This window comes from Equus quagga, chromosome 16 (assembly GCF_021613505.1).
Source record: "Equus quagga isolate Etosha38 chromosome 16, UCLA_HA_Equagga_1.0, whole genome shotgun sequence".
NCBI lineage: Eukaryota > Metazoa > Chordata > Mammalia > Perissodactyla > Equidae > Equus > Equus quagga.
Window position 1 is genome coordinate 11,529,117 of NC_060282.1, and position 24,329 is coordinate 11,553,445.

Genomic DNA, 24,329 nt, shown 5'->3' on the forward strand with positions numbered 1-24,329 from the left:
GGACCTTATGATTTGTGAATTTCAGAAAATGTAGTATCAGGAGTTTGACATGGTATTTTTCTGAAATTTTACCAAATTTTCTTCAGAGAGGAAGAATTCAGATGTTAAAGAATGCCTTTGCATAGAGAAGCAAAATGTAATTATCCTTAGGATTCTGTTTTACTCTCTTTTATTAATTTATTCTTTAAATGCTAATTGTGACTCACCCAGTTGATTTCACAATCCACGATGTGGTTGGAACCCACAGTGCAAAAAACACTGCTTGGGAAGAGTGGGCATCTCCTACGTTTTATATATGTTGGCCGTATTTTGAGATTTGAATGGGATTGGCTTTTGTGTACTCCCTTTTTCCTTTCCTTCGTTCAAGCTTTCTATAAATCATTTTGAGAAAGGAGGAACCAAAAGCAAAAGTAATCTTTCCATCTTTTGTTTTTACAAGACATAATCCCCAAAGAGAACTTAAAGGTTTTAGAGGTGTAAGGAGTCACAAAGTACAAGGAGGAATGGGAGGGCACAGGAAGAATCAGATGGGCTTGGAGGAAAAATAAAGCAAGGTTCTCACAAGACTAAAGGAGACACTCCCATGTTGGGGCAGAAGGAGAGAAAGAGAGAGAGATGGAGAGACAGAGAGAGACAGAGATGAAGAGACAGACAGAAACACAGAGCGAGAAAGAGTTATTATGTCCTAAATAATGGCTTCCCGGTAGTGCCCTGGAGAGGGGCAGCACCCTAAAGAGGAAGGGCAATGTGTCTTGTCAAGCACATGGGACCATAGGCAGACCTATGGAGACCCTCCTGTCCATGTGCTGAAAGGAAGCAATGCAGAATGCTGCTGGTCCCATAGCGACCGTGTGAATAGGAGCAAAGACTGCCTGCCTCAGTGGTGACCTGGCATGGTGGACCTGGAGTGCGACCTTTGTGAATGGATAGCCAATGACCAGAGAGCATGCATATGCATGGTTGCACGCCTTCCTTCTCTCTCTCACACTGGGGCACTGCATTAGAGCCTGGAATTACACTATCTTCCTGCGATTAGGAGGGTAAGGACGAAAGCCCCTGGAAGGAGTGAGTTAAATGTCTTACCATCTGGGCAAAAACAGAAATACTTTGATTTTTGAAAGGCAAAGAAATACGTTTCTTTCACACTCAATTAATGGACTGAGATTCATATATGAAACTATATAAATGCACACAAATACATTTACATTATAATTTTATCTACAAATTTTTAGCCTAAATATTCACATAGATCTGAAAGATCTCCATGGAGGAAACAGTAGTAGGCTGAAATATTTTAAAAAATAAGAAGTTTTATGGTATTGAAACAGCAATTGGGTAGACTTTAAAAAAAAAAAAAGAGAGAATAGAGAAAAATGGTCTTCTTTTTTTCCCCCACTGAGTCTGATCATTTTGCCCCAAGATTTCATATGTGCGTCAAATTAAAAAGCAATCTTAAACCGTGGCCAAAAGAAGGTTTGATTACATAGATGAACTAGTTGGAAACGCTCATTTTTTCTTTCTTTACTACCTCTTTCAGCTAGCTTCTTAATCATTTCTCCGATGGGCTCTGTGTGTGTGTGTGAAGGGTTAGTAGGTGACGTCATAATAAGCTCATACTCTAGTTAAACCAGCGGTAAAGGAATCATCTTTTAAGAAGAAGAAAAAATTACGTCTATCTCCCTTGAAGATTTCTTTCTCCCACTTGCCTAACTGGTGATTCTGCATAGAAATACATTGTCTCAGAATTGTTTTCTCCCTCTCTTCTTCCAGGGGCCAGAATCTAATTTAAACTAGCTCCTGTGAAGGGCCAAAATGTATACAAAGTTTTATTTATTTCCTCTTGCATTTTACAAGGCAACCAAAATATAAGGTAGGAGTAAAACAGACATTTTGTTTTTTTCTATTGTACATTGCCCTGGATTCCAGATGAAATGTAAGGGCAAAGTTTCTAATTCATTAACTGTTTTCATTGATGAGCCCTACTTACTTTAGGCATTGACTTTCCCTGGAGTTCTGTCAAAGCAGTTAATGCCTTTGATATTTCCTAAGAGCAGGGCTTCCAGGCATGGCGAGCATGTCCTTTTTACCCCTAGCTTTATTGAGGTACAATTGAAAGTAAAAACTGTATATACTTAAGGTGCACAGGACAGGGGCAATTTGATGTTTCGATACACATAGGATGTGAGGTAATCACCACAATCAAGTAATTAACGTAACCATCACCGTATAGAGTTACCATTTTCTTTGTTTTTTCTTTATCTGTGTGTGTGGTGAGAACATTTAAGATGAACCTCTTAGCATATTTCATGTACTTTTCCTTTAAGGATTTCCAGCTTTGGAAGCTGCCTTGTCACAAACACCCTCCTTCCCTTTGGAAACAGGATCTCTCTGGTTTCAGGTCCCCTTCCTGAACTGAGTCCATCTTTTCTTTTACATGTGAATATTTTATATGTCTACGGCGAGTGTCAGGGTTTCTATGAGCATTTTTCAAAGGGCACAACTTTTATAAAATTTAAATTCATATGTTATTATAGTTAACCCTAGGAAGTCAAAGATGCATTGGAGGGAAACAAATTTCCTCTTTTAAAAACATATCTACTGTAAATGTGTCCAATGGTACGTAACATCCACAAAACAAACATGTTAATTTCCAACAGGGCAAGAGGATGTTTCCCCACTACTGCCACCATCCAAATGAACCAGAGTGGGCCAAATCAATTATTTTGGTTAAATCCAATATGTGAAAATCTGCTTTTTCACAAACTAGAAATAGTGTATATGACTTGAACCGAGGGAAAACTAACAGACCCTCTATCCAGACAAGAATTAGTTCTGCTAACTTCACCTGCCATTTGGAGTCTTCCTCTCAGATTCTTAGTCTAAATACCTCAGAAAAGTCTCTTATTTAATCTGGATTTCAAAAGAGAAAATATATTTAACATTTTCATTTCTATCATCCCTATTTAAATTAGGTCACCATTTGTTGACTGCCTGTGACAGCATTTTTATTAAGCTTGTGGATGCTAGATTTATATGATCCAAATTTAACTGCTGGCATTTTGCTATTTATTAACCATGAGATCCTGGGCAAGTTGCTTAGCCATGTGGAGCCTCAGTATCCTAGTAAGGAAAACAGGAATAATAAGAAGTAGAGAAAAATCAGAGAATTTCTAGGATATTTAAACCAGATATTTGTAAAGATCTTAAAGGAGAAGTCCTCGATAAATTGTTGCTAATCTTGTCTCTATGTCCACTATAGTTGTTAGAAACTGGGGGATATGGGCCCAAGAAAAATCAGTTCTCCCTTTTAAGGAGCTCACTGGTTCCCGAGGAGAGGTGAGAGACAAATGGGTATGCAAATGGGGTATAGCCAGTTCCTGTACTAAGAGCCATACTAGAAGTACCAGAACGGACTGTTGGATAACAGAGAAGAATGCCATTAATTCCCACTGGGTATATCAGGAAAGGCTTCGTGCAGAAACAATGCTGCTCAGGCTTTGAAGGATGAGGTGAGTAGTGTTTTGAGGGAGGGAAATGGGGAGGGGAAATGGGGGAAATTCCAAGAGAAGACTGAGTCCAAAAAGACATTGAGTTGTCAGAATACTGTCCCTGGAACATAGTGGAGATCTAGCCATAATAAACATGTGGAATAAAGGAAAGCATGATGAGAGCTCCCATAGCCTCAAAGCAGTGTGTTGACTTTTCCTGTTTCAAGTGATAATCATCTGATGGTTTGCCTATTCCAAAAAGCCTCTCAATATTTGCGCTGAGCCAACGCTGTCATTCAAAAACAGAATGTTTTGGGGGCTGAATAGCACTGTGTCATCCCAACAAAAAGAGTAATATTTAAATCTAATTGTATCATCCATGCTCTTATTTTAAAACAACCTGTCCTAACATCTCTTCAGCAAAGGAAAGTTCAGAGGGCTCAGTTGACCAGATGCAATATTTTCTCTCTTGAAGCATTAGTTTCAACCTCTAAGTTCATGGAATTCTTTGAGTTTCTTTCTGTAGCATGCTATGCTCATTCATCAGCCTGAGTCATTTTATCTGATTGGGTCCAATCTCCCCCTCTTTGGCATGCCTCCTTTTGCTGCTGAATAAATCATCCTGGGATATGTCCAGGAGGAAGATTTTCATAGGAAAGTTCCATCTGCATTCAACCCCTCATTTATTCAGGCTCAGTTCTCAGGCTCCCAAGGAGCAAGAATTGAGAAAATAAAGAGGTGGCTTTCACTGCCAAGTTTACTAATATGGTCATTAGCACAGATGACTTGGGGCTATGCCCACAGGGAGAGGACATGGCTCCCCACACATCCTGACTTGGGGTATGCAGGAGCCCATCTCCCTCCCCCACCCAGCGCTCTGCCCCTCTCTGGGCTCCCTCAAGTCAAGATACTTATTTACCCACCCGGAAGTTTCAAGAGAGCTGGCGAGACAGATGAGTCCAAGGAACTCAGGAAGGGAGAAGTAGCAGCATTTCTTTCTCAGGGATGTAATTCCTTGGGCTATTTCATTAAGGTCTGGATAACTGCAAAACTGAATTTGGGGGGACTGAGGGGTGCTTTGCTCTTAACTTTCAGCTCCACGGGATAGGCCTGCTGCCCTGGGAGATCTTTACAGTTAACAAATTGGTTCATCTACAAACTGGGATAAAAATAAACTCGACCTTCTTTCTGTTGAAAACTGAGCATTTAATTTTGTTCCCTTTCTTGAGGGATGGCAGGATACAACCCTAAAGGACTGGGATTAAAGGACTCTTTTCCAGGATGAGTATCACATCTCAGAAACCTACTGTTAAGGGATCTGGAAAAATGTTAGAGGCTTTTTCCTTCTTCTGGGATTCTCTGCGCAAAACAGCTGACCAGTTCTGGGTGTAAAGTGAAACCCGTGCGTGTGTGTGTGTGTGTGGAAAAGAAAGAATTAAAAGGGAAAGAATTAAATGCCGTGTTTCTGGGACACAGCGGACACAAATAACCCTGGAGATGGTGTACGTGGCTGGGGAGGGGGTATTGAAAGCTATTTTTGCTCAGGGCAGGCAGAGGGAGGGGAGTTGCTCTATTGGAGAGAAGGGGAAATCGCTCGCTCCAGAGGGGCAGAGGGGGCGGCTCGGTGGTCCTTCCGGCTTTCCTGGGACGCCACCAGGAGCCGCGAAAGCGCCCAGGGCCTGACGTCATTGGCCATCAGCTGACTGTGCTCGGGGCCCGGGCTCCACCGGCTACAGCCGCAGTCGCGGTGGCGGAGGTGGCGGCCACCGCGGCTCCGCCACCTGCACCCGGGCTCCAAACTGTGGCGGCCGCGCTAGCCTTGCGGACCCGGCACCCGGGGCACCCGCTTGGCCCGGCGTGAGCGCGGACGCTATGCACCCACCGCGCTGTGCCTCGGTCGGCACCGAGCGCCGCCGGGGGCTTTGTCCACCCCCGTTTGGCGGATCCTGGCGGGCGGGAAACCCGAGCTCGAGCGGGAGGCTGGAAATGCCTTCCCCACGTCCTCCTCCTCGACTCCTTCTGTAAACACCGAGAAACTTGGTGTGCGACGCACTCAGGGGGCGCTCCGATTTAATGCCTCGCGCCCTCCATCCCTTCGGATTGGCGTTGTAAAGAGACTCCCGCAGGCAGCTGCCTGCCCCTACAATTGCGGTTTCTTGGAGGATTTTGCTTTTAGCCCCAAAGTTGGCTTTGCCAAAAGACGCCCCGGTGGGAAGGGCGGAAAGGAGACCCTCTATGTCGTCGCGCTGAGCTCTTGGAGCCCGTGGGCAAAGCGGCCTACGAATCCTGGCTCCGCACCTGCCGAGGACCAGAGCCAGTTCCTAAAAAAGAACAGCGGAGGAACCGGCCCGCGCGGCCAGCTGGAGCGCTGGAGCTTCGCGCCGGGCAGGCCGGGGGCGCCCGCCCCCGCCCCCAATAGTCCTCTCCCACGCGGGGCTGCGCATTCTGCCGCCTTCAAGACCTGGGGCTCCCTGGCCGGATCTGGGTGCCAGGTCCCCGCCATACCCACCCCAGCTCCCGTTCCGGGGGCGTGGCTTGGCGTGAGGGCGGGCTTAAGTAGCCGCGGGTGTCTGACCGATCTGACAGGTCTCCAAATTCCTCTCTGTCGCCTGGTGCCCGCGGCGCGCTTCAGAGCGCCAGGGTGGCACACGGCACTTCCCTGGATCCGGAGGCCTCTCAGTCGACTTTCCTGCGGTCTCGGGCCTCCCTTCTCACCCAAACCCTACACCCGCCGCCCTCACAGGCTTCAGGTCTTAGCCTCAGGGATCCGCACCGGTGACTTCTCTTCGTTCTCCCAGCTGTTGGCTTAGGAACCCTCCCCACTTTTTCCTGTCCCTGCCTCCCGCTCCTCCCAGCTCCAGGCCAAAGGGACTCTAAAGAGCGAGGTGAAGGGAGCGAGAACTGTGTGCTGCGACCCCTCGGAAGCACAGCTGGAAGAGTTGACCTCGTCTTATAGCCGCAACCGGGACCCTGAGGCCCTCCCGCTTCCCCGAGGGATGCGTGTCTGTCCGTCCTCGCTCAGGAAGTGGAGACAGCCAGAAATGAGCCGAGGAGGAAGCCTCAGCGCACCTCCTCCTCCAAATTAACTGGCTGGTGACTTGTTAGCGCCGAGGCTACCAGCTCTCCAATCCTCCCGCGGGGCACCCTGCCACCTCACCTCGCGGACCCCCTCTCCCCCCCCCCCCCCACTTCATTGCCCCCGCCCCCAGCTCCGCCCCGGCTCCCCATCCCGGGGCAATGGAGTTCTCCGAAAGGCTCTGTTATAGCCATAGCTGCTAACTTCGCACCCTTCACCGCCGCCGGTCACCCTCGGTCAGCCCCCCTGCAGCCGCCCAGTCGTGGGCGTCCCGAGCCCAGTGCCGCAGCCAGGACCCGCCCGGCGCGCAGCAGAAGCACGGCGCCCAGGCGCCTGGGCGCCTCTTGGAGAGCAAAGGCTGCGCCAAGACGCTGAACCGAGAACCAGCCAAGAAGCCCGAGCCTGGGAAGGGGGCTGCGTGGCTCGGAGCGCCGCGGCTTCTGCGGACAAATAGCCTCCGCTGCCTGGCACCCAAGCTACGCTGGTTGGCGGGAGAGAGGCGCGCAAGGACGCAGGGGTCTGCGGCGATCTTCCAGTCGCCCTTTGCCCCGGGGAGCACTATGACCTGACGTGAGGGGGCCTCCTGCCAAGGGCTCCTGCACCCCCGCGGCCGGAGATAGAAGGGCTCGCCGCCAAGCTCCTACCGGGCCGCCTTTGGGTCTTTTGGAACCTCCTGCCCAGCTGCCTCGCTGCCTCCCTGCGGTTCTGCGCCTCCCTCCCTGCGGCCCGGCGCCATGGAGCTCTCCGATGTGCGCTGCCTTAGCGGCAGCGAGGAACTCTACACCATCCACCCGACGCCCCCGGCCGGCGACGGCGGGAGCGGCTCTCGGCCGCAGCGGCTGCTGTGGCAGACGGCGGTGAGGCACATCACCGAGCAGCGCTTCATTCACGGGCACCGGGGCAGCGGCGGCGGCGGCGGAAGCGGAGGCTCCGGCAAAGCCTCGGACCCTACAGGCGGCGGCCCCAATCACCATGCGTCGCAGCTGTCCAGCGACTCCGCGCTGCCCCTCTACTCGCTGGGCCCCGGGGAGAGAGCGCACAGCAGCGGCGGCACCAAAGTCTTCCCGGAACGCAGCGGGAGCGGCAGCGGCAGCGGCAGCGGGGGCGGGGGCGACCTGGGCTTCCTGCACCTCGACTGCGCCCCGAGCAACTCGGATTTCTTCCTCAGTGGGGGCTATAGCTACCGAGGGGTCATTTTTCCTACCCTGCGCAACTCCTTCAAGTCCCGGGATCTGGAGCGCCTCTACCAGCGCTATTTCCTGGGCCAGAGACGCAAATCTGAGGTGGTGATGAACGTGCTGGACGTGCTCACCAAACTCACCCTCTTGGTTCTCCACTTGAGCCTGGCCTCAGCCCCCATGGACCCGCTCAAGGGTATCCTGCTGGGTTTCTTCACTGGCATCGAGGTAGTGATTTGCGCCCTGGTGGTGGTCAGGAAGGACACCACCTCGCACACGTACCTGCAATACAGCGGCGTGGTCACCTGGGTGGCCATGACCACCCAGATCCTGGCAGCAGGCCTGGGCTACGGGCTCCTGGGTGATGGCATCGGCTACGTGCTCTTTACACTCTTCGCCACCTACAGCATGCTGCCACTGCCCCTGACCTGGGCCATCCTGGCCGGCCTGGGCACCTCGCTGCTGCAGGTGATCCTCCAAGTGGTCATCCCCCGGCTGGCGGTCATTTCCATCAACCAGGTAACTGCTGCCTGCCTCGCTCTTCCCCCTGACTCCCCTGGGTTATTCAGAAATAGCTTTCAGAGGCAAGATTGCCTCGCTCGCTTTGAGTCCCCTCCCCCAGCCTGGCATACTGCCTTGCGTCCAGGAGGTCCTGAGTGTTAGCGGATGTTATTTCTCTCTTCTTAGAGGAATTGGAACTAAATGACCTCTAAAGTTTCTACCAACTCTACCCGTCTACTCTGATTCTGTGAGTATTTGCTCTCTGACATCAGCTAAGAAGCAGTCTTTCTGCTCCTCGCACATCCCCCAGGGTCTGCAGTCTCCAGAACAGGAGACAAAAGCGGAGGAGAAGCACCCCGATTTAGAAGGTGACCCATTCCTTAACAGCTTTACTCATAAGAGTCACAGCAGGATGTCGTAAGGGACTCTGGGATTCAGAGTTGGGTTTCTGGGTATCTTGTGCCACAAATCCTCAATTCTCAAAGGAATCAACATTTGCTAAACACGTACTGATCATCAGTGCTGGGTACCCGGCATGTTATCTCCTCCAATCCTTCAGACAGCCCTGTGACACATGTTTAATTTGGGAGGTCTTCATTGCCTTGGGGATCTAAGATAATATCTTCTCTTATCATAGGATCCAGCCCCAGTGCTTTGAATAAATCAACCTCAGGAATTGGGGCTGGAGGGGAGCCAGTGTCATTGGCAAAGAATGCAAGTTTTGCTTAATTGAAAAAAGGTATTTTGATGTAGATGGTTTGAAATACATGGGTGGAACCTGACTGTTTAGGTCCTTTTCTCCTCTCTCCCCTTTCTTTCTATCTTTCCCCATTAAATATGGATGTGTTCATGTGAACAAAGTTCCCATTGTCTGTGAATGAGAAGGTAGACAGTGACTCTATTGTTTAAATTCATTAGAACCAAAAGATAATGAATGGTCTGGCACTTTCTTTGCCAAATGTCTGGTAGGTAACAGGAGAGTCACTTTGGGGGCTTCTCGATACAAGTGAGGGAAATATGTCAGCTGAAGTGTTTTCGTAAAGACTGAGGAGAGGTTCTTGGACAGGGCCGGCTTTGCGTGTTCTTGTTTCAGCCTCAGCCTCTGTGCCACTTTTGCCCTATGGCCAGCTTAAAAACTCCTCTTCCCTGTGGTCAGGTTTGAATACATGGTTCTTAGAATAAACTGGAACAACACCTACGAAAATTGCTCATGATCTTTAGAGCGCCAGCACCGTCAGAATGCTTTATCCATCACTGACCCTCTGAGCTTCTAGTCTATTTGGGATGCTCTCTCCTCTGATGGCTCTATATCCATTTGCGCAGGTTACTTATCTGGTTGGCTGCTTTTACAGTGCTCTTTGAAGTCTCCCTGGGTAGAGCAAAGAGCATAGAAAGTACATGGCTGTGATCATCAGGCATGAAATGAGGAGAGGAGAGCCTCTGTGAGTAAGAGCTGACCAGCTGAGCTTTTCTTGGTTAAAGACAATAATGAATGTTTTCTCAAAATCGCCATGAACTTGTAATACCCACATGTGATAAAGTCTCAATTTGGGATTATATAAAATTATATTTTCATAGTGTTTCTCAATCCTTTTTACACGTGGATCTGAACCCCCATATCATCTGACTCTCTCACTTTCTTCCAAGCTGTCTCGTTCTTTTTTGCATTTTCTTTACCATGTAGCTAGACATCAGCAGATCTCTTCTTCGCCCTCTTGCTCCTCTTCCCTTTTCCCCTTTTCGTCCTCTCCTTTTTCCTTCTCCTCCTCCTTTTCCCTTCTTTTTTCACTATGAGTTGTTTTCACAATATATTGTAGCCATCTGAACATTTGCAGAAAATTCCATTTATTATAACCCACTGCTTTTCATGAAGTAGCCTTTCTTGGTACACATTACTGAAAGACTCCATCCAGTACGTTTGGAATAGTATTTAGAATAACACATCCTAAGTGACAAATGATGAATATGTTCAAAGTTCTAAGTATAGAGACACTTTTCTTGCCAAATGAATCCAGAAAGTAAATTTTGGCTCCATATTTGTTTTATACTCTACTCAAATACTACCAGATGGGAGAAGATTAAAAATAACCCCCAAATGTCTTTCTACTCCCACCCCATCATAAACAGTCCTTCAGTGAAAACCAAGATCCGGGTACATGCAAACCAAGCTCATTCAACTTTCTGTTTGAGTCGCAATTGTTGATGAACTACTTTCATAAGTTGAGTCACCTTTGACCAGGCTGAACAACCGCCAGAGCGCTCTCCCCTCACTTTGGGTGCTGAAAGAACCCTTATGGCTTTGACTACAAAACTTTTCCTTTGGCGCCCTCTAGAGGTTCAAGCGTCTTTCCTAGATACTGCAGATGGATAAAGTATAATCAATTACTTTTTAAAAAATCTGTGATTTTTGAATAGGTACTATTTAGTTTTCCCTGTTTGGTAATATACATATAAGGCATGCTTAAAATCTGTTAACAACATCACATAGCAACTAGAATAAAATCCTAGCTCCTTGCCATGGCTTACTTGATCCTCTAGAGCTGGTTGCTGCGTCTCTCTCTAATTCTATTTCCTTCTCCTCCTCAGGCTCCAAATACACTATCCATTTTCCTGTCTTTCACATACCCCATGCTCTTTGCCACTTCTTAGGCTTTACACCTCCTGCCTAGAACAATTTTTCCCGTCTTCACATGGCTGACGCATTCTTATTATTCCAGACTCAGTTCAAAGGCCGCTCTGTAGTACATGACGTGTCTTATTTTCTCCAGAGCACATACGCTGTCTGAAATTATCTGCTTTGTTTATATTTACTGTGTTTCTTTCCCCACCCCCACACCCTCACAAGAAGGTAAACACCGCATGAGAGCAGAGACGTTGTCTGCGATGTTTACTGCTTTATCCTCAGCACACAGAAGAATGCCAGGCACGTAGTAGGCATTCAACAGTCACTGAATGCACAAGACTATTCATCATATAGGCAATATTATAAAATATCCAAGTCCCCTGACATTGCGTTGGTGAAAGCTTTCTACACACTCACACACACAAGTCAAATGTATGTAAGGGAGTCTTTTACACACAAACACTTTTGGGAAAATCAAAGCACAATAATAATCCTTTACATGTATACAATATCTTACATGCAACTAGGTGCCTTTATATGAGTTATCACACGCACTGAGGACAAAGAGATCATATCACCCTTCCCTGTCATTTTAGAGAACAAAGGCCAGATTCTTAGAAGTTTTAAAGGGACATCCCAAAGCTGATGAGCCTCACAAGAGGTGAGAGCAGGGTTCCAATCCTTGCTCCAATGCCAGACATTCTTCGGAAACTTTTTAGGAGTTTTCCTTCTCAACACATAAACCTTTGAAATGGCTCAAGAGCGAGGAGTACCTATTTCACTACTCAAGAGAGTAATATCCTATATAGCATGTGAATTAACATTTAACGAGAGAAAAATGGCTGAATTGCTGGGAATAGACTCCCTGTAGCTAGCTCATCGTCTTGCTCAGTTGGATACAAATTTGTCAACTGAAGGCCATAAGCACAGGGATATCGTCTTTCTCTACGTTAATCTTGGTTCCCATTAAGAGGACGGCTCACATTTAACTGAGTGTTTTCAAGGAGCAGGAAGCTAGAATAAGTGTACAGTCAACACACTACGGCAGCTGTTTCTCTTCACTGAAGAGGCCATTTTCAAAAGTAACAAATGAGCCAGTGATTGCCTTCCCTGTATCCAAGCTATGAGAATCTGCTTCTCCTCATTCCCTCCCGAAGGAAATTATATCTGTGGCTTGACAGGGTTACAACCAAGCTGCAAATCTCCGCAGATGTCCTACATGAAGAAACAGAGTCCTGTGTTCATTTAGATCATCACGTGCTTTCCTCTGTGGATACAACATGGAGCCTACAAAGGGCCACCCAGGAGGTTCTTGCCATCAGCAAAGAGATGGTCTATGTTTTCTCCACTCAGTGAACAGTTATGCTAAAGTCATGTGGATTTCCCACCCAAACAAAGAGATTATCGTCCGGGGCAGATGTCGTCACCCATATGTTTTCTAGGTCTAAAGTGGCATTGGAAATACTGAGGGAACTTCAGAAGGATCAAAGCTCAGTTTTATTTTCACCCAGACAAAGCTCAGCTATAGGTAACACTAGGCCTGCTCCTTTCCCTCCCTTGGGACCACCCATTTCAAGTTTAATCAGCTTCATGTATTTGATTCAAACCAGTAATATGAATGCCCTTGTCCAGATTCTAAGACAGATTTTTTTCCACATCTTAAACCATTGTTTCTCCTGCCAGTTCAATTTACCCATCTGAAAATTCATTCCAAAATGACACTGTCTATATCAATAAAATATTAATGATAAGGTTCTATTTCCTAGGTTCTTTCACGGGGTAGATAAATTCTAAGTACTGTTGCGGTAGTTAACATTTTACTCTATTTTAATTGCTGGTGACAATTATATGAGCTACCTAACATTTGAAACTCATCTTGTTCTCCTGCTTCGGCTCATTAATGATAAGATGGTGAAAATCATTAAGTTATTGGAAAACTGAGAGGTAGCAATATTTAACCAGAAAGATTGCTGCATTGTGCTTTCCTCTTGGGGATTCTAAAATATTAAAGCTTGTGGCCAATTAGTCTTCTGTACCTGTTGGTGAGGTAGATAAGCAGAAGTGTCAGAGCAGAGGTGATTTCTCCAAGATAACTCTAGGAGCAAAGGCAGCCAGCAATGTACATCCAGGTTCGTTGGTGGTCAAGGTCACGCTGTCAGAGCTGAATTTCTCGGGCAGCATTTTTTTCCTATCTTACACACATCCCATCAAACAGTGGAGACTAGAGCTAGAAAAATGCTAATTAAATCATGGTCATTAAACTTGACTAATAACGAGGGACTTGTAGCTTAACATTTGGCCTTTAAAAAACCCTTTGGGGGGGAAATGCATTGTTTGGAAATGCATTGTTTGTACTCGGTGAGATAGTGGTTTATGATATGAGCAGGTGGGGGTCAGGAGAGAAGCAGGCTTCGCCATGTACTTGAAAATGCATTTCTGATCGTTTCAGTGAAGATCTCACTTCACAGCCAGGATAAAGTGAGTATAATGGAACTACCAACCTCTCTCCTCCCAGTCGTAAAATTTAAACCTAAGTGTATATTATATGTTCTTTGTCTAAGTCGGCTAACTCAAATCAAATAAAGGGAATCTTATGACTACTTAATGCACAGCAAATGGCAGGTAATTTAGAGGATCCCATTTCAGTAGCTGACTCATTTTCAAAAAACACAAATATTCATTAAATGAGTGTAACTGGGTCCTATTTAATGCACCTCCCTACTTATGGTGTGCATTTGTTAACCCCAAATACCTCCATTTCTGCATAGTTTTGTTTCGCAAATTCATCTAGGCTTAAAAAAAACTAACTGCAACATCTCAGCATGTCTGAAAAAATGACTTTCAAAAACAGATTTGAGTGTCAGCATTCCCAAGAACTTCCTCTCGAGAATGCCAGGAAATGGAAATATTATTCTCTCTTCCTTGTGAAAATTACCCAGAAACTCTCCCTTTTGGTTCTGTCTTTTCCTTATTTCCTTTCCTTTTCTGTGTGTGTGTGATGGAGAGTAGGTTTTTAATGACTTCTGAAATGACCAATTAAATTCCTTCAGCTCTGGTCTGTGGACGCCTTTGCCCTGGAGTTGCAAATAGGTTTCGCGTCTGTGTATTCAGAGAGAGTTGTAAAATGATTGTGTGGTGTGTACTTTGCAAGACTGAATTATGAATTTGTTTTCCTTCGTATCCGGTAACGTCACCTGACTGGCATCAGTGGGTCACAGCAGAATTCGATTAGGATTGGGAAGACTGAGAGGATTCTGGAGCAGCTGCTGCAGTGTCATCCTAAGTAAGACAGATGCATTAGTCATATTTACACCTTGATGATTGATGGAATTTTAAGAACTCATCAAAAATAAGTGAAACCAAGCATAGAAAGGAAAGATTAAAAAAAAAGTGCGTCCCAAATTCAGTGCTGCTGGCAACTTGTAATCAAAGGACACTACTACAATCATGCTGATGTGACATTTCACTGCTGTCTAAATATTTCTTAGGATGCTAATTTATTCATTTCACAGTGTCTCTATTTGAGTTGATCCTGCATGTGTTTATTTTCAGAACATAGGAGACACTTGTGACATTCATCTCAAACCTTTCCTCTCACCAACAAATGGGCACAATATTGATTCTCTGAGAGACCAACAGGTCCAGAATATGCAGCTGAACACTCTATCCGTTCATTTGGCGTATTGCTTTTGAACATGGGTTTGTTTTCTCTGGGCTGGAATTCAAGGTAACAGAGACTGAAGGGTGGCAAATTTCTGTGATACATAGGTATGAACCTCAGTTAGCAAGAGAATGAGTTCTGTAAATAATTTCTTCCCCAGCATTTTCTTGAGGCTTGAGTAGACGAACACTACTTTACCCAGCCAGCCACAACAGAGCAGTGGAAGCCAGTATAATCTGCCCTGTGCTTCCCCAGGAAATGTAATTGGATTTACACACTCAAATTATATCATGTGAGTTTTGTTTATGAAGGACTATTTTAAGAAGTCTGGTCACTTAAGCAGCACTTAGGAACCCAGCTTTTCTCACTGCAAGATTTTTCACAGTCAGCCCTGTGGCGTAAAGGAAAAAGGCAGAGTAGATTAATTAACCACTGAGGTGCCAGACATTCCGAGGGAGGCTGGGCCCCATCCTGGTAGGAATAAAAGCCATTCTACCAGTGAATGCAACGATATGACCACCGTCTCAAGCAAAGAACTGGGATTATAACTCATTGTGTTGTCAGATAAACCTGCAATTCCTGGTCTCTTTGATATCTCTGTTGGAATGATCTGGCATGTCTGTGATAGGATATTTGAATTTCATTTAGCTGGATCATGTATTTTATATGTGCGATACCTTGCATGTTCATTAGTTACTGGAGTTTTTTCACTCCTTCCACCCCATGTCCTGACTTATATGCCTAAACTCAGGTGTTACTGATTGCAAAATATCTTTGAAGCACGAAATTTTCCTAACTCAGGAAACAGTAAAATTATTCATGGTGAAGACGTGAGATAGATATAAAATTAAATCACATTAATATTTTTTAATGAGTAAGTTGTTAAAATTGTCGTCTCCATATAAAGTGTATACCAATATACAATTTTTCCATAAAACAAGAAATATTTTGTTGAATCCTTTTGTAAACAAAACATCCTTGTCCTGTGTCAGCTGGTTTGCTCGTTGCCTGGAGTAAACTATTTCAGAATCTTTTCTTCTTTTGTGATTACATGCTGAATACACATGATTGCTTATAAAATGGAGAGGACTAAGATTAGGGAATGCGTAATCAAAATATGTGTATTTCTTTAACTCAGAACATGGAAAGAGGAAATGCAGCAGAAAAAATTTAACAGAACAGGACCAAAAAAAGGAAATCTGGGGATTGAAGGGATGTAGAGAAGAGCCGGTGGGCATCCTCAAGTGTTTGGGGTGCTGTCATGTTGAAGAGAGGCCAGTTATTTTATGTGTTTCTTCTGGGACAGAATAAAGACCAGTGAATGGTGGCTATGGCATGAGAGATTTTGGTTCACCTAAAGCTGAAGTGTTGTAATAAACAGACCTGCCCGAGGGGGCTGCTTTTTAAAGTGAAGAGCTCCCTGTCATGGGGATTCTTCAAGAGAAAACTGTACAGCAGTCCATCAGGGATGGCCTAAAGGAGATTCCATACAGGGATGTCTTTTCCTCAAGGTCAGTTGAAAGCCATTAGTTACATCTCCAAGCCGTCATGCCTGCTTTGCCGGCAGGAAGGAGAGGGCAAAGATCGTAGGACAAGAGGCCAAGTTGGCCGAAGGGCATTTGCCAACTGAGTTGGCTGCCCTCTTAGGAGCTCTAGGATCCCTGCCCAATGCTGTCTGCTTATATTTTGGGGGCCAGAGTTCTGATACATGGCCACTCCATCAGCAAGAGAGGATGGCGAAAATAGATTAGATTTTACTGCCTCTGAAAAGAATTAGGATTGCCTTAGGAAGACCAGGAGAATGAGACCAAGTAGGTAAATTGTTGAACAAATGTTTGTTCACTGCCTGTTGGGTTCTAGGTTCTGGGACACAGCTGTGTACTAAGCAGTCAAGGTTGTTGCTCTAAAGGAACTGATACTTAGACTGTTTTTACTGCAGATCTAGAAGGCAGGAAAAATCAAAGCTGCAGTGGATTTCTTTTAGGAGTTGCATGAAAGGAAAGGTCAGACTCTGGAAGAAATTGTAGATGGGTATGGATCTTCCTTCCTAGTGAAGAGTGTAAAGGGGCCCTGGGGAAAGGCTAAAAGGTCAGTTACTTAAGCATCACCTTATTACAGACTGAATTCATTCCAAGCCTGGTGACTAGAAGACGTGGCATGGGGAAGCGTCTGCCTCATGTTGGAGGTATTTCCTCTTGTCAGAGCAATGTTTTCCTCTATCAAAGCAACGTCATAACATTCCCATGTGCCCACCAGGCCGCAAGCCCCTTGAGGTCAAGGACTGTGTCCCACTTATCTTTGTGTCCCTAGCACCTAGCATGGCACCTGGCACATGGGTGGTTCTGCATACCATACCTTTAAATGAATGGAATGAATGCATATTACACGGCCACCTCCTCCCTCTTGACCACCTCCCATACACACGCACAATCACACAGTCATCAACAGGGAATGAGAAACCAGTGAGGTGAAGAGAAATCAGTAAAAGCACACCAAAAGTTATCCCATGGAGTGCTTTGGGCAGAAAGCCCCAAGCTGAGCTTTTGCCAGAGACATGTTAAAGAAGTTATAGTAGATAATATGAAGAAAAGTTAAAGTAATTGACCAGATCATTTAAGTCTGAAAGAAAGAAAGAAAGAAAGAAAGAAAGAAAGAAAGAAAGAAAGAAAGAAAGAAAGAAAGAAAAAGGAAAACCTAATTATGGGCCTAAATTTCCGTAGGTGTTTGTCCATTCTTGAAAATATTAAATGGATGGGACCCATCCACACAACATAAAGTCCAATTACCAATGCAGTGTCACCTTCTCATTGGCTCCCTTTTTGTTTCTTCAGCACTGTGGTTCTGAATCCCAGCACAACACATTGCTAAGGCTTTCTTTCCTTTGTGGTATACCCCAAAATTGCTTCTTTGGCCACCACAGTGGTGCCCCCTTCGAGTCTCCAGTGGATATTCAACCTCTGGCTTCACATAGGTGCAGCTATGGGCAAGAGTACTCCCACCTTCCTGCCTGACTCCTGGCCATCTGAACTAGGCTGCCTCCGTCCTAAGAAGAGGACATTGAACAAAACTGCTTGACTTTGCATCATAATTGAATAATTATTTAGTCTGCCATTTCCCACAGCTTAAAACCCATCACATAAAGTCCAGTATATATCCTAACTGGACCCGTTTATCTGTAGACTGCCTAAAAACAAGATAAAGCTGATTTTAAATACAGGAACCCAATACAGTTAACTAAAATAGCCTTCATAAAGTCCAAAAAGGTTAGGAGTATGTCTGCTGTTTTCAGTTTTGTGAATCATTATCCCACTTAATTTTTCTACTGTCGGTTTGTTCAAGAAACAAAATCAGAATCAATAAGAGCAAAGTTGTTTTCTTCCAAATTAAAAGTCAAACTCCCCCCATTACTTGACCCTAACCCTAACCCTATTGGTGGTGGGCAGCTCATTTGAGAATGGGTTCATGGCCCCAGACAGTGTCTGATGAATCGAGCTGCCCATTCTCTATCTATGAGAGAGATACAGCCTTTGTCTTTTACCAAGCGCATGACGACATGATATGCAGCTCTTGGGGCCCTGCCCAGGCCATTTTAGTCAGAGAGGAACTATAAACTGTGCCAATGGACAATTAGAGATATTTTAAAACTATGTAAGTGCATATCCTTAAAAACATGGAAACCACAAGTTCTTGTCCTATTTTTGACGAGAATTTTCCCCAGTGACTTTAGCCAAATGGCTTTGGCTTCTTCAGACACAAGTATCTTCATACCTGAAAGGATTTTCTGAGTACTGGAAAAAGAATACAGGATTATGAATGGTTCCCCAACACCCCAGACCAAGTTAGATGTTCCTTCTCTTCTGACTGCATTACCCTTTACCTGCCCATCCTTCTTGCCTCAGGTTGCACTGCTGTTGGTCTCCATGTCTGTCTGGCCAGCTGGGCTGTGAGCTCCGTAAAGGCATGGATCGTACCTGAGTCAAGGTTGTGTTTCTACTACAATTTCTTCAGCTGTAAAATAAGAATAGTAATATCAGCCCAGAATGTTGTTGAAGAGATGAAATAATACTCATGGAATATTTAGATCCAGTCTGGTACATAGAATCACTCAATACTCTCTATTTTTTCATTATAACTTAATTTCCAGAACTATCATCCTTTTTCTGAAGTCTTGAGCTCTGAGTTGTTCTTTCCCGGGCTTCACTTGGCTAAACCCAATGCTGGAAAACTTTAATGTATGTAAGAAGCACATCCAGGTCTTGGGAAAACCTTTGGATTTCACAGGGACCCAAGATTCTGCATTTCCAACAGGTGCCCAGGTGATGGATGTGCCAGTCTGCAGACCATAAGTCAAGGAGCAAGGCTTTAGAATTCAGCACAGACCCCACCTTCTCTGCAATGCTTACTCCATCAGGTGGGTTTAGGTCCCTGTCCTCGGGGCTCTGGTAATTCCTTTTTCATCCCTCCATCATTCTTTAATTCATTCTTTCATTTAGTTCTCCAGACAATAAATATTTATGGAATACCACTGTTTGAGGGGTGCACAGTAGGGATACTGTGGTGAGCAAAAACTTCCAGGATGCTGTTATTAAAGGGATTATAATCTAGAGCGAGAGATAGCCATCAATCAAATAATGACCTAACTACTTGAATAACTTCAAACTGTGTTAAGTGCTTTTAAGCCAAATGACATGGTTTTGTGCCAGGCTGTGACAAGGTTGAGGCTAGTGAGGCATCCAGGGCGCAAAGTTTAAAGAGGCGTCCACTCTCAGGTGCCCACTCTGCCCTTGTAGGACCCTGAGAGGCGGTGCTTCCTGAAACAGTGCGCCCTAGGCACCTAGCTTGCCTCCCTCTGGTCCTGGCCCTGGTTTCTGTTTAAAAGGAAGAAGCTGACTTGAACTAAGATGAGGAAATTATTCTTAATGGAGACCTGAAGGAGGAATAGGGGTTGGCAGGTACCATCAGAATGATGGCGCCCTTATTTGCTTCTATTCCTAAAGCAGGCGCTCCTTGAGGACAGGCTCTGTCGTTTTGTATATCTCTGGAATAGACACTGGCACATCACAAGGCAGGCTTGTTGAGTATATGCCTGAACAATCATCTTAGCATCGATATTGCTGCTTCCCTTTTTATAGCTGACGACGCTGAGCTCAGAGCATTACATCACCTCCCTTTGGTCATGCGGCTCATAAGGGATTCTAGACTAGATCTGTCTCATTTCAAAGCAGCCCCTCGATTTGATGGTTGTTTAAGGCCACTTAATCTCAATTAACTTTGCTAGTTTCAGAGGCAATGAGTTAAAAGAAATAAAGAAGAAGAAAAATGAAATTAGTATTCCAAATGGTAGCAGTGCTTATGTTGATGTTAACTTTATGGTGATGTTATTGGTCTTTGGAGCCAGGGGGCCAGCACATTGTATTGAAAATCGCACCCTAATAGCCATCAAAAGACTGACCTCAGGTTTCACATCCAGTGCAGCGCAACTTTGCACACATCACTCAACCTGTCTTGGTCTCTAAATGAATTCCTCACCGCTCTAAAATTCTATCACTGTGAAATGATTTTTGAGGTTCCTCACAGCTCTAAAATTTTTATTCCCGTAAGTTAGAATGAATGTGAATGGGGGATTGTATGCTTTCCTGGTTAATTTCGCTCCTAAGATCAAATGATGACAATTCTTATGGAAAACATAGCTTGCTGAGGTCTGTGACCTCTCATTTTCTTAGGAAGAGAAATATGAGTAGGGGCTGGCCCCGTGGGCGAGAGGTTAAGTTCACGCTCTCCGCTGCAGGCGGCCCGGTGTTTCGTTGGTTCGAATCCTGGGCGCGGACATGGCACTGCTCATCAAACCACGCTGAGGCGGCATCCCACATGCCACAACTAGAAGGACCCACAATGAAGAATATACAACTATGTACTGGGAGGCTTTGGGGAGAAAAAGGAAAAAAATAAAAAAATATTAAAAAGAAAGATATATGAGTAATGATTCAGCAAATACTGAGAGAATGACTTATTATAAGGTGTTTAATATTTAATTCCTCCTAGTGGTTTAATTACATTGACACCACAAGTTGTAAAATTGTGTGTCATTGTAGTCATTCGATTTGTTTCAAAGGGAATAGTGACTGAGATACTTAATTGACAGACAGTTGTTTCTTTTCAATATTTGATTAGTGACTTTCTGGTGCTTGTCAGAATTGCCTATCTGGCTTTTTCGGAATGTGCGTGTCAGCTGTGACCAACAAGCCATTTTATGTCTAAAGTGATTGAACTGGGCATTTACGCAGCCCAAACATCCCCAACTGGGAGTCTGGCTTCTATGGTCCCTCTTTTTTGTCAGCGGCCCCAGGGAAACAGACACCGTGGCCTTGAGGAACTCACGTAATCCTGCTGTACGTTAGTCACTTCATCCATCACAAGATGAAAATGAGATACCTGCTGTCCAGATGTCAGCATTTATAAATATGAAAGGAGTTATGAATATGGAAGAGTTTTGAAAGGATAAACGACAGTCAACAAGCCCTGGGTAGCAGTATTGTTATTTCTGGAACACAGATGAGTCTGATGTGGTCACACGGTAGCAGTCTGGCTTGCTCTACGGTTGGGGTGGAACTCTGCCAACACGGGACAGCATTCCTCAGGTTGATGGTCCGAATGGTGGGTGAAATGGGAGGGCCCCACCATTTCCGGCAATAGCAATCATTGCATGCCAGAAGCAAAAACTGCGCCTCGGGAGGAGAGGATGTCTACTAAATTTCAAGCTGCGCATTATTCAGTGTCCCTTTCATGTACAAAACCACATTAGGAACCACTCCTTTGCCATGTATTTAGAACATTCTTGTAAGGAAGAAAAACCAGTTAGCACTTAATGCTGATTTCTCTTCTTATAGATCGCCACATTGAAGTCTTTCCTTATATAAAGCCCTTCCTAATTTTATGGAAGGTTGAAACAAATTTTCATTTGATATTGGGCAAAAGAGACGTTGGTTGGAGGCAATTTGGGTATGAAAAAGGCTGAAAAGAGCATTTTAAAGTCTAGTTAATAAACTTTAATTTTTTAGGCCAATCTTATGAACATGGATATAATTCAAACTGTGAACCTATCTCAATATTAAACAACCGTTGATGATGGCAAAACTAATCCATTGTCAAGAAAATTAGTAGGGAAAATCATTGTAGCGTAAATATCAAGTTCCCTCCAACAAATAAGATAAGCAAAGAAGATTTTAGAATGGCAGCAACTCCTTTTTCAAACTAGACTAAGCACTAAAATATAAAATGAGTGAAAGTGGTCCTGCAGTGCTGGAAGGGTGGAGGGAGACACTCTCGACATCTCCCCGTGCTGCGCTGACAATTCTTCTACTCCTGAATCCACCAGGGTGCCGCCAAGCTTCCACTGAACCCCGTTTGAGAACCACTCCTGTAAAAGACCCCATCCGGGTCTTTGGGCTTTGAGAGCTTAACTTAGATGTTCCTAAAGGGAGAACCAAGTAGCAGTACACTCACATTTGGCAATGCCTTGTTGGTGCCAGTGTTACACAGTTTACACACATCCTATCCACTCCTAATGGAGTGCCTGCACAGGAGAGTTATAACCTCCATTTCAAAATGAAGAAATTGAGGATCAGAGGTTAATCTGGCCGCAGTCATCCAGATTGTACATGGCCAGGATTTGAACTCAGGTCTGCTTGCCTACAAACGCACATGAGTTCTTCCCACCACCACCACCCTGCATGTGGCGGCCCGCCATTTAAGTAAATATATATTCACATTTAATAATGCATGTTCCTTTCATTTATCAACTGTCTACAATATGCTGAACTTGAGGAATGCAAAGTCAAATAAGACATGTTTCCTATCCTCGAGTCATTTAAATTACAGAGCAAGAAGGCAGGAGAGAAAAGCTTATCTGTCGATACCCAGGCAGCCTTCTGTAAGGGCTCTACAGAGAGCTGCACTGGGTTTCATATCTTGATGCTATAAGGATTTGAGGAACAAGATGCTCCTTTCCCCGGCCTTCTGTGCATGCTGTGCAGACCCAAAGTAGAACTAAGATTAGGGAAGAAACTGAGATTTAGAAAAGTTTAAAGGTCCAATGACTTCACAGTCTCCCATCTTTCCTCAAGACCAGTTTAGAGGACACATTAGAAGGAAGAGGAAAAGAATCGTTACATAATTTATTAAAATGTGCAGACCAAGGTCTTATTTTTACCAGATCCCTCTGAGCAAAAATAAATCTTTCTTTCCTGTTTTTATACTTGAGAGTAATCTACACCTAGTGGCCCACAGGATTCTGAGTTACCCTAAATTGTTTCATACGCTTTAAAATGATAAGCTATTTGAGGACATGCCTGTCTGCCTGGGGCAGGTTTCTGCACACAGACTAGTTGGCTACCAATACGCATTGTCTTTTCTTTCTTGCATATAGAATGAAAATTTTACCTTGGAAGGTAATGTGCCAACATATATATTTTATATGTATATATATATATATATATATATAGTGTGTGTGTGTGTGTATGTGTGTGTGTGTGCATGTGCACCTTCTTTGTAGCTGGGGTAGCCAATAAGATATAAGTGGGATTCATTACTGGCAGGTTTTGGAAAGTTTTGAAAAGATGCCTGATTCGTCTGAGAGCTCTGCCTGTTTTTGAACACCCCACCCCCTTTTACCATCTTTCTGCCTAGTAATCAGATGTAATGGTACCTCTACCAGCCATCTCAGACCATGAGCCTTGAGGATGGAAGTCACATGATAGGATGGTAGGTCACAAAGAAATAAGAATCCTAGGACACTGATAATATTATGAGGTCCCCAAACCAGCCCTCGACTGCTCATCCCTAGATTTTTTTTCTATGTGACATAAAGTAGACTCCAAATTTATTTAATTGACTGTTATCTTAGTTCTCCGTTACCAACATCCAAATGCAATTTCTAATCAATACTGGACGCAAAATATAGTCACAGTATATCGCCCAAAAAACTAACATTATCTAGTCTTTGAAATAACATTGCAACTCTTCTATCTTGTATTTGGTGATCTGATCATCTAAGACAGAGCCATTTTCATTTTGTGAAATTTTTTTTTGCTCCATACTTGAGACTTGGGGAACAGAAAGACCCAGATCAGATGTTGTGTCATCTGATATATAATTTATAGCACTAGAATAAATGCCAGGCAATAATTATGGCTGAAGAAGACTTGTGGCACTATTTCCCAAGGGAAGAAACGGATGCTTTCCTATTTATAACTCTTTGAAATTGCACCAGGCCTTGTGAAATTAAAAGTCATCCCTGGAGGTACTCAGCAGAAGCCAGATGCCCATTGTCGGGGATTTGAGGCAAAGGGGAAGGGGTTGAACTAAATGATTTTTAAGATCCCTTCTAATGTGAAGCTTATGACTCTGTGACGACACTATAAATAGTCGGTTAGATATAGAACAACCAGACTCTAAAAAAGAGAGAAGTCAGGTCCCGCCTGGTGGTGCAGCGGTTAAGTTCGCACATTCCGCTTCGGCAGCCCGGGGTTCGCCGGTTCGAATCCTGGGTGTGGACATATGCACTGCTTGCCAAGCCATGCTGTGGCAGGTGTCCCACATATAAAGCAGAGGATGATGGCCACGGATGTTAGCTGAGGGCTAATCTTCTTCTTCAAAAAAAAAAAAAGAAAGAAAACAAGAAAAAGGAGAGAAGTCTGAGAAACCTCCTAAATCTCAGAAAGGAATGTTAGATGCTTACATCCAACACTTCCACTAAAAATGTCCTCTTCTTGGCTCTCCATCTCAGTGAACCCAGACATCTCTC

The 24,329-nt window shown here is 44.6% G+C and overlaps 1 protein-coding gene across 1 annotated transcript in view; it reads left to right on the forward strand.

Annotated features, from left to right (window-relative positions):
• The first annotated feature begins 6,819 nt into the window (after positions 1-6,819).
• ADCY8 (adenylate cyclase 8) overlaps positions 6,820-24,329 on the forward strand; it is a 215,681-nt gene continuing 198,171 nt past the window's right edge. Inside the window, exon 1 of the mRNA XM_046642315.1 lies at positions 6,820-8,261. Coding sequence (XP_046498271.1) covers positions 7,299-8,261 — 963 coding nt within the window. The 5' untranslated portion in view covers positions 6,820-7,298. The remainder of the gene's footprint in view (positions 8,262-24,329) is intronic.